General features: G+C 37.6%; 1 protein-coding gene across 3 annotated transcripts; it reads left to right on the top strand.

The window, feature by feature from the left end:
• Positions 1-1,289: 1,289 nt before the first annotated feature.
• On the top strand, positions 1,290-6,620 carry LOC110613628 (geranylgeranyl transferase type-2 subunit beta 1). Of its 3 annotated transcripts, none has more exons than XM_021754852.2 (10): positions 1,290-1,662; positions 3,424-3,477; positions 3,630-3,783; positions 3,958-4,074; positions 4,407-4,473; positions 4,580-4,728; positions 5,574-5,707; positions 5,791-5,889; positions 5,999-6,074; positions 6,337-6,620. In XM_021754852.2, the coding sequence occupies exons 2-10, from the start codon at positions 3,424-3,426 to the stop codon at positions 6,429-6,431; spliced, it is 945 nt and encodes a 314-aa protein (XP_021610544.1). In that variant the 5' UTR covers positions 1,290-1,662; the 3' UTR covers positions 6,432-6,620. The 3 variants fall into 3 exon arrangements, with proteins under 3 accessions (XP_021610544.1, XP_021610543.1, XP_021610545.1); XM_021754853.2 differs by having other exon boundaries at positions 1,331-3,008; XM_021754851.2 differs by having other exon boundaries at positions 1,330-3,477.
• The last annotated feature ends 3,747 nt before the right edge of the window (positions 6,621-10,367 follow it).

The following is a 10,367-nucleotide window of genomic DNA, read 5'->3' as shown; positions in this document are numbered from 1 at the left end:
CTTGTTCCTCCTCACTGGGCTGTAGTAGCTCATCCCACTCCCTTCACCCCAGTTTTGCAGGTTCTGAGATAGCTATGGGAAGTTAAAGTCAGCAAGAGTACAGAGGAAAGATATGCATGATTGTATGGTTGTAATAAAGTAGTGGACATGATGTAACTCAAAGATTAGTGGTAATGTAATGTGTATAGATATGTACTGTTGTATACTGGATAGACTTGTGCTTTTCCTAGTATCCTTGCTATAGTGTGATGTATGATTAATCCCTTGTACAAATGTGTGAGTTAGGCTTAATGTATGGCTTTGATGTGATACCAGTGGATTGTGTTACAGAGTAAAAGGGTTTCAATCCCTTGATCCACAGCAGATAGTAGTCCCTGGTATAGGCCCTGAGGGCCATTTCAGATTGCTATATCTGAGTAGCAGTAGTTAAGCCTACAAAGTTTTACAGGATTGTTGAGTATCTTTGTATCATGTATGAGATTTATCAGGTACACAGAGAGTATAGTCGGCTTGCTACGGGTCCCGGCGGCCTTAAGCCGATCTGGATCCTAGTGCCAGTGATGGTTCGGACCGTTACTGAGTGGTACCGGTTTCCGGGTCGTTACAGTTATTTTGAGGGTTTTGTTGCTGATCTACTCTGTTTTAGCTTGTTTAGTTCCTTTTATGTTGTTTTTATTCTCTCCTTGCAGGTGGTCTAGACGTCAATGGCTATTCTTATTCTCTCTTGAATCTACCTATATGTGTTAGAGCCTTTCAGTTTGGTGCAGGATATAGCTCTCGATTCTCTTTCTAGTATTTGTTGCCAACACTTAAGACGACATATTTGTTTTCTAGACGTGTACCTCTTGGGGACACTTTCCAGTGCTTCTGCTGTGAACACCCAATCTCTCTAAGACCATCAGAGTCTAAGAGCTCCACTCGTTGCCCAGTGTTTCTCTGGCGCTAATCTCCTTCCTAGTCTAAGCGTGATACTTATGTGTTTTTTTGTTTTCTTCCCTTAAATAATCCTTTTAAAGTTGTTATTTATTTGAGATTTTTATTTCTGTTTGCTGGATGGATTTTGTGCTTAATTCGGACGTTGTCTTCTGTCTTCTTCAAACAGTGTTGGATCATCAGGATGGCTGTAGGAAGCTTTGTGGAATAGCAATGGTTGTTTCAGGTCTTATATGTTGTTTTGGGTCTTATCCGTTCTTTTGGTGCTAGGATTTCTAGGGAGTTCTCTTTCTGGTTGGACTGGGCTGTGTAGTCCGTGGGCTTTGAGTTTGTATTTTTTGGTCTTTGTAGATTTGGTCGGCTTATTCTTGGATGGGCTTCTGAAAGAAATCAAAACAAAGGGTAAAACATTTCTCTATTCTCATTCTCTCCAAGACAACACGCGCCACTCCCAACCCACTTCCCTTAGCCCTGCTGCTACTGCTGCTCAGTCCCTCACCAGAGCCGCTGCTGCTTGTCCTCAGTAGAGCCGCTCATCCTCAGTGCACGGCGCTGCTCCTCATCCTCAGTTCCGCTGGTTCACTATCGCCGCTGCAGCTCCTCACTACTCCATCGCAGCTGCTGCTCTCTCTCCACACTGCTCCAGTCTCGCCGATCTGCTCCTCCTTCATCTTCGTTGCTCTCTCTCGACACTGCTCTCTCTTGCTGCTTCCGTCTCCATCGTTGCAGGTTTCCTGATGGGGTTTTCTTTGAATAGTTTAGGGGATGATTTTCATTTGGGTTTATGTGGATGGATTGGTTTATTTGAAATCTAGTTCTTCTCATCTGGTGTGTGTATGGGAGATTTGTTGAAATGATGAGGTTCTTTTCATATGATTCTTCTCAGACCACCGTTTGGTTCTTCTGATTTGGTTTATTTGAAATCTGCTTTTCTCTCATTTGTTGAAATGTTGAAATCTGGTTCCTCTTATTTGGTTCTTTTCATTTGGTGTGTTGAGGCTTGTTGTGTGTGTGTGTGTGGGAGATTTGTTGAGATGTTCAGATTTATTGAAATACTCGGATTTGTTGAAATTCTGATATACTCAGTTTTGTTGAAATCCTGTTTCTTTGTTTTGATGCCGATGTGTTATGATTTGTGAGCATGAATTTAGATTTTTCATTTTTTCTTACTTATTTTAAAATTTATGTGTATGTGTTTGATATTTGTTGATGGGCTGAGATTTGTGTACATTTGTTCTTAATTATTTTAAAATTTAAATTTTCATATTTTTAAAAATTTCAGATTCGGGTTCAGGTATTTTGATTCGTGAATTTATATTGTGATTAATATTTCAGCAAAATTAGTTAAGTTAATAGGGTTTGTGCGGGTTTGGGATGGATTTGTGTAATGGGTTTGGGATGAATTTGGGTAGTGAAATTTAATTTCTAAACAGGTTTGATATGGGATTGGATAGTATAGAAATAAACTGGATGGGATTTGGGTGTCCCAAATTTCGCCCGTGCGCTACCCAGTATCACTCCTAGTTATGTGCTGATAGCTTGAGTGTTTATCATGTTAAGAATTCTTTTAAAATAATTTGTTATTTTGATTTGTGATTCCCAAGATACCGGCAGTCAATGTGGTCCTAGATAACGATATACTATTATTGTTTCCTTTGATTGATTAGCTTTAGAGGGTTTCAGTCAGATTGTTTCCTTTTGTTTCATATCTGTGATTTCAGCCTACAACTGAAGAACTAAATTAAAAGTTTCGATTTGGTTTGGTCTGTTATGATTGATGAATTTGGATTTGGATTCCCTTTCTTTTTTTCTTTCTTTCTTTCCTTGCATTTTTTAACTAGTTTCTTAGTGTTTGATGAAACAACTTCACATTGCTCTTCTCCTGATTGTGAACTCTGGGCACATTTTTATTGTTTAAATTTTTTGAATAAGTCCATTTTTCTAGTCCTAATCTCTTTGGCTTTTAGTCAAATTCTCAGAAAATATAAAAGAAAGTAAGCAGGTTATGGAATTTTTCCAGTTGTTGATATTCGTTTTGATATGGATTCAGACAGTAAGGTGGGAATTCTATTCAGGTTTGGATGGTTTTTGACAATTCAAAATTTGTGTTTGAGCAATCCCCAGATTATTATCATTTTTTACTTTTAACACTAAAATTTAATAGCTGGTTTTGGTATCCTGAGTATGAAAGATATCTAATATCTAGTTAAATTCCTGTCAAGCCATAAATCTTAGACATTTTGCTTATTTCTTTTTTTAAAAATCACTGGAGTTCTAGCTGATAATGTTTCTTATGGTCCAATTTCAGCTACATTGTGACTGGTACTGTTATTTAAAGCCCATATCTATTTCAGTTAAATTAAATTCAGTTACCTGAGTTCCATTTTTTGTGACTTTTTGTACTCAACTGCATTTCTTGTTGCCCGCCATTACAAAATATTCAAAATTAAAATGTACTGTGATTGTAAACTAATTATCTTAATGTTACAGATGGGGGAGTTGGCAGTTGATAAGCATGTTAAATATATTTTATCAGTTCAAAAGGTTTGCTTTATTTAAGACTCCCTGATTCTATATTTGCGATTCTTCTTTTCCTTTCTTTCAATGTTACTTTCTAAGTACATAGTCATGTCATGTAGCCTGACTGCTGACTCCTTTTATTAAATTCTCTGATTTTTTGTTTGATTTTCTAACAGAAGAGAAAGGATAGTTTTGAAGCCGTCGTAATGGAACACTTGACAATGAATGGAGCCTACTGGGGATTGACCACGCTAGATCTTTTAGGAAAGCTTGATGTAGTTGATTCAGAAGAAATAACTGAATGGATCATTCAATGCCAACATGAATCCGGTATTTACAAAAACTTCATTTTATTTTCCTAATTTGTTATATATGTGTTTTCATGCTCTAGTCACAGAGATAGTCCACTTAAAATAAAGTTTGAAGCGAACAAACATTTAGTATGAAGGCAAAAGGATAATACAATAAGATGTTTTGGTAAGATGATACTTTTTTGTTTTGCAGGTGGGTTTGCTGGTAACATTGGACATGACCCTCATATTTTGTACACCCTTAGTGCTGTACAAGTTTTAGCTCTTCTGGACAAGCTGAATGTTCTCGACGTTGATAAAGTCTCAAACTGTATCCTTGTTGTTTTTGGGCATTGGACTTTGAAATTTGTTACAAAATTTGTGTGTTATTTAGGGGACAAACTATTGTTACAAAAAATTCTCATGACAACTGTGTTTTTTTTCGGGTTTATGTAAATACCTATCTTATAACATGTCTATATAATCTTTTTGGTAGAATACTATTTATTTTTTGATTTGCTGAAATATAGAAAAATAGATATAGGCTTGATGACTCCTGATAAATCTGGCATCATCTTAACTGATGAATTCATGACAAGAATCCTTTGTAAGTATCATAGGTCATCTATTTCTTGTTTTTGTTTTACTTAGTTTCTAAGTCAGACATTGTTGGACTGCAAAATGAAGATGGATCCTTTTCTGGGGACATGTGGGGTGAAGTTGATACAAGGTAATTCTTTTCTTGTTATTGAATTCTATGATATATCATCTTTCCCCCTTCCAGAAATAATTATACATATAAATTCATCTTACAAAGTAATTCTATTTTCTTATAGGTTCTCTTATATCGCACTATGTTGTCTCTCTTTATTGCATCGTTTGGATAAAATAAACATGGAGAAAGCTGTGAACTACATCTTAAGTTGCAAAAATGTGGATGGCGGATTTGGATGCATTCCCGGTGGGGAATCTCATGCTGGACAAAGTATGTCCAATATTACTGTAGAATTCTTATATCAAATATTTGTAGCAGGTTTTGTACATATTTTGTGTATGTCATTTGCTTTGCTTTATGCTCGTCTGGGTTAAAATTCTGTTTACAATTTGATATTATTGGTTTTTTTATTATTATAAATATACACATGCACTACTGTGCACAGGCGATGCGAAAATAGTGACTCAATTTTAAATGTCAGTTAGCTACATATTTTGCCCTCTGATCAAACCTCATGGTTAGCGGAAAGTATCTCGGCTCTTGTTGTTAAACACTTTAATTGCAACTTTTCCCCCTTGCCTTTATTGAAGTAAAAGTCATTTAGGCTGTATTGTGCATGTGGTAATTGAATTTCAATTGAAGTGAGCCAAGTTGAGTCTATACAGTATATTATGTTGAACTAAATCCAAACTGAATTTGAACTTGATTGAGCTTTATATTTGTACTCAGGTTTGGTTTGATGTGGACCTTATCTTGATTCAATTGTAATTAAACATTCAAGTTAACCTTTTAACTGATGTTGATTTAAAACTCAAATGGACTCAAGTAGTCTTGATTTTAAGCTCCAATTGACATTCTACTTTACTTATTAAGGATGAAATGGTAAATATCGTAATTTTTGGTTAACTGGATATTTGATATAAAATATATCTAAAGTTATATAAAAATTAAATACTTGATTAGACTTGTGAGCTATACGGGCAGAGTAATTTAATCCCTAATTTTGAACTTGACTATACAATTTGTGTAATGCAAAAAAGTTGAGTCTCAGTAATTTTGAGTCTCCTTGTGTAACCAAGTTACTAAAATTTTGCCCATCTCCTTGTGATTTGCAGTTTTTTGTTGTGTGGGTGCCCTTGCTATTACTGGGTCTCTTCATCTGGTTGACAAGGACCTCCTTGGGTGGTGGTTATGTGAGCGGCAAGTCAAGTCTGGAGGTCTAAATGGCCGCCCAGAAAAACTTCCTGATGTGGGTACTTCTTTCAATATGAGTTGCTTTCTTTTTCATCTCTTTGGGCTATTGTGATTATGATTTATATTAAATCACTTCAGGTTTGCTACTCATGGTGGGTTCTCTCTAGCTTGATTATGATTGACAGAGTTCATTGGATTAACAAGGAAAAGCTTGTTAAATTCATCTTAAACTGTCAGGTGAATGTCAATTTAGGAATATTTAGAGAACCTCAGGGTGATATTTTGGCATTTTAATTTCTCTAGTGGCAGTCAAGGACTTAAAACTACAATGTGTTGAAATTTGCAGGACAAAGATAATGGAGGGATTTCAGATAGACCTGATGATGCTGTGGATGTATTCCATACATATTTTGGAGTTGCTGGTACTTGCAGCATCATTTCTGTTTTTTGAGCATTATTTGTTGTGCAAATATTGTTTTCTTAGCCATTAGGCTATTCATACGTCTCTTTCTCTGTTTAGGGTAGTCTCCTTTCCTATCTAGGAATCATTCAATTTTTCTGAATTCAAAAAAAAAAAAAAAAAAAAAAAAAAAAAGAAAAACAATAATTATTTCTAACTTGGGAGTGTTCAGTTGCTCTTTTTATCTCATCTCAAGGTTTCCTTCTGCATGTGTGTTGGCACAGGTCTTTCCCTTCTTGAGTATCCTGGAGTGAAAGCCATTGATCCAGCTTATGCGTTGCCAGTTGATGTTGTAAATAGGATTTTCTTGGGGAGGTGACTCAATGATGGTAATCTTTGACATCTTGAAATCGGTTTTCATTTCATGAACCGAAGTTGATTTCATGTAATAGTTCAGAAACCCATCACACGTTAGTTGGTTAAATGATTTACAATATTGCATAATGTGGCTATTTAGATTGGTGTGGCTATATGTCAAATTTCTGAAAATAATTATATATTCTTCCTATTTATCTCGCAATAAACATGTATTGTATGATTAATTGAAGTAAGATTATTCACTTGGAATTATCATGATGGGTCCCACTCAAAGCTACAAAGAATTTGGTTCTCAGAATGAGAAATTTAGAATGTATTTCTTCATAATCACTGCTGCCAATACAATACAAATAAATAAATAGCAGAAGAAATAACTGACACATCCTATACTTAATGCCATAAACGGTACATTCTATACTTAAGGTCACAAACGACACAATAAATAAAAAAGAAAATGCAGCAAATATTTGCTGCAGTTAAATCTCAGTAGTTAATTTGATTTATTTTAATAAAAAAATAAATAAATGCAACAAATAAAATAAACAGTAGATAGCAGTAGGAGTTGGTCTAAGAACGAGACTTAATCCACATCCTTTTTATTCTTGAATAGGAATCCTTGAAGAACGACACAGAGCTCTATTAGTACTCCCCCCATTAAAAGGAACCTTGTCCTCAAGGTTCAGTGCTGGAAATCGCGCATGTAATTCAACTGAATTTTCCCATGCAGCATCCTCCTATGGCAAATGTTTTCATAAAACCAGACTTTCTTGAACTGTTCGGGACCCATTGCGAATCCATCTCGTATCTAATATCTCTGCTGGTTCCATAATGACATCACCATCATTGGACAGTAGTGGCAAAGAATCAGAGACATGAATAATATCACCAATATGTTTCCTGAGAAGGGACACATGAAACGCTGGATGAATTTTAGAACCAACAGGCAGTTCTAATTTATAAGCCAATTTTCCAACACGTTCCAGCACTCTATATGGCCCATAATAACGACTTGCAAGTTTCTGGGAAGACCTCCTGGACACCGATTGTTGGCGGTAAGGCTGCAGCTTCGTCATACCGAGGCACCCGTCAAGTGAGATTTGATTAGCAGCATGCGACAAATGAGATTTCAGCTCCGTCAAGATCTCATCTCTAGTTTTCAAGGTCCGATCAACTTGATGAATAGGAGAGTGTCCCCCGTCATACCGAGGCACCATAGGTGGATGTCGACCATACAAAGCCAAGAAAGGAGACATACCAATTGTTCTATGGAAGGAAGAGTTATACTAAAATTCTGCCCACGGCAAAAAAGAGCACCACTTGCGCGGCTGTTGAGATGCGAAGCAGCGAAGGTACTGCTCCAGACATCGATTTGTCACTTCAGATTGGCCGTCTGTCTCGGGATGATAAGAGGAACTCATGTGCAGCTTAGTTCCGGACAGTTTGAAAAATTCACGCCAAAAATTGCTCACAAAAATAGGATCTCTGTCACTGATAATGGATTTAGGCAGTCCATGGTACTTTACAACCCCATCCACAAATTTTTCAGTAATCACCTTAGCAGAATAAGGGTGAGACAGGGGCAAGAAGTGCGCATACTTACTAAGCCGGTGAACAACAACAAGAATTGAATTCTTTCCAGCTGAAGTGGGTAGACCATCAATAAAATCCATGGTAATGTCATCCCAAACCTGATGAGGAATGGGTAGTGGTTGCAGAAGCCCAGCCGGAGAAGAGGTGGAGACTTTGTTTTTCTGACAAACAGAGCAGGCAGCAACATATTCTTGAATCTGTTTGCGCATTGAAGGCTAAAAAAATTGAGAAGCAATTCTTTTGGAGGTGCGTAAAACACCAGAGTGTCTACCACAAGGAGAATCATGGAATTCCTGTAGAATCTGACAAGTTAAATCGGAATTTGGGGGAACAACAACCCGATTTTTATAGAAGAGCAAACCATTTCGCCAAGAGTAAAAAGAGCCTGGATTATTGGAAGCCAGTCGACTGATATTAATCATGTATGGATGAGTGGTGATTGTAGATCGAATTTGATCCCAGAGTGAAGTATGAGGCAGAAAAAGGGCATTTAAACATGGACTACCACTAACCCGGGATAAGGCATCAGCAACCATGTTTTCTTTTTCGGATTTATACACAATTTCATAATCAAAGCCCAGTAACTTTGAAACCCATTTCTGCTGTTTAGGAGTGACAATTCTCTGCTCCACCAAATATTTGAGGCTTCGTTAATCAGTTTGAATGAAGAACTTTCGGCCAAGCAAGTAAGGACTCCAAGTACGAATAGCTTGGAGAATAGCTAGCATTTCCTTGGCATATGTTGACAAAGACTGTTTGGAGGCTCCCAAAGCGCGACTCATGAAAGCAATTGGTTTATCATTTTGAGATAACACAGCGCCTATGCCGTTGTTAGAGGCATCAGTGGTGACGAAGAAAGGCTCATCAAAATTAGGCATTGCGAGCGTTGGAGTAGTGGTCATCGCCTTTTTCAAGTCAGTAAAGGCATTTTCGACTTCTGCATTCCAAGAGAAATTGCCCCTTCTTTAACAAATTAGTCAAAGGTTGAGCGATCACTCCATAATTCCGCACGAATTTCCTGTAGTAGCCGGTTAATCCTAAAAAACCACGTAAGTCAGACACATCAGTGGGTTTAGGCCATTCAAGCATAACTTTAATCTTCCCTTGGTCCACCTGTACACCAGCACCAGAGACAATATGTCCCAAGTATTCAACCTGTTGTTGACCAAAGGCACATTTGCTAAGCTTGATGTAGAACTGATGTTGTCGCAGCAACTCAAGAGCTAATTGCACATTTTGTAGATGCTCACCCCAAGTTGGACTATATATTAAGACATCATAAAAAATAAAAAAAAACTAACACAAATTTCTGTAAATATGGACGAAAAATTGAGTTCATCAAAGCTTGGAACGTCGAGGGAGCATTACACAAGCCGAAAGGCATCACCAAATATTCGTAGTGGCCATTGTGTGTTCTGAATGCTGTTTTGCGGACATTAGCATGGTGTACTCGAACTTGATGGAATCCTGCAATGAAATCCAGTTTAGTAAAGTAAGCAGCTCCATGAAGTTCGTCCAACATATCCTCAACGGTTGGAATTGGAAATCTGTCCCGGATTGTCACTGAGTTGAGGGCTCTATAATCTGTACAAAAACGCCAAGAACCATCATTTTTCTTAACAAGCAGAACAGGAGAAGAAAAAGGGCTGGTACTGGCCTAAATTAATCCAGAATTAAGCATATCCTGGACCTGTTTTTCAATCTCCGCCTTCTGGAAGTAGGCGTACCTGTACGGCTGGACATTTACTGGATTTGTTCCCTCCTTGAGGTTGATACGGTGGCTGATAGTGCGTTCTGGAGGAAGCTGATTTGGCCGATGATAAACATCTGGAAATTGATCTAGCAATTTTTGCATTTCCGGGTGAATTCCTTCGGGTAAATCTGTTGACGAAGTTTTAACACAAATGGCAAAAAGTGAGTTATTTTGCCACAACTCCTTAGACATTTCCTTCCAAGAAGAAGATTGAATGTGCCTTTCTGTTAAACCCTGCAGGTGTCGCTGCTCCCCATTCCAAATAAAGTCCATAGTCAGTCTGTCCCAATTACATTGGATTGTTCCCAATTGTCGCAACTACCGGACCCCTAACACCACATCCAATCCCATGAGTGGCAATGAATAGAATGTAATGGAAAATGGAATACTTTGCAAGAGAGCCGGAGTATTTCTGAATTTCCCACTACACTGTAGAGGATCCCCACTAGCCACTTTCACGTTGAAGGGTCTGGTTGGTTCAGCCAGCAATTTGAGAGATTCAGCCACTTTTTCGTTGATGAAGTTGTGTGTATACCCACTATCAATAAGGCAAATTAGTTCGAAGGATCTGATTTGAATAACAACCCGCATGGT

Source organism: Manihot esculenta, chromosome 4 (genome assembly GCF_001659605.2).
Source record: "Manihot esculenta cultivar AM560-2 chromosome 4, M.esculenta_v8, whole genome shotgun sequence".
Classification (NCBI taxonomy): domain Eukaryota; kingdom Viridiplantae; phylum Streptophyta; class Magnoliopsida; order Malpighiales; family Euphorbiaceae; genus Manihot; species Manihot esculenta.
Note: the sequence above shows the minus strand (reverse complement) of the source record. Positions and strands in the feature narration are given on the sequence as shown.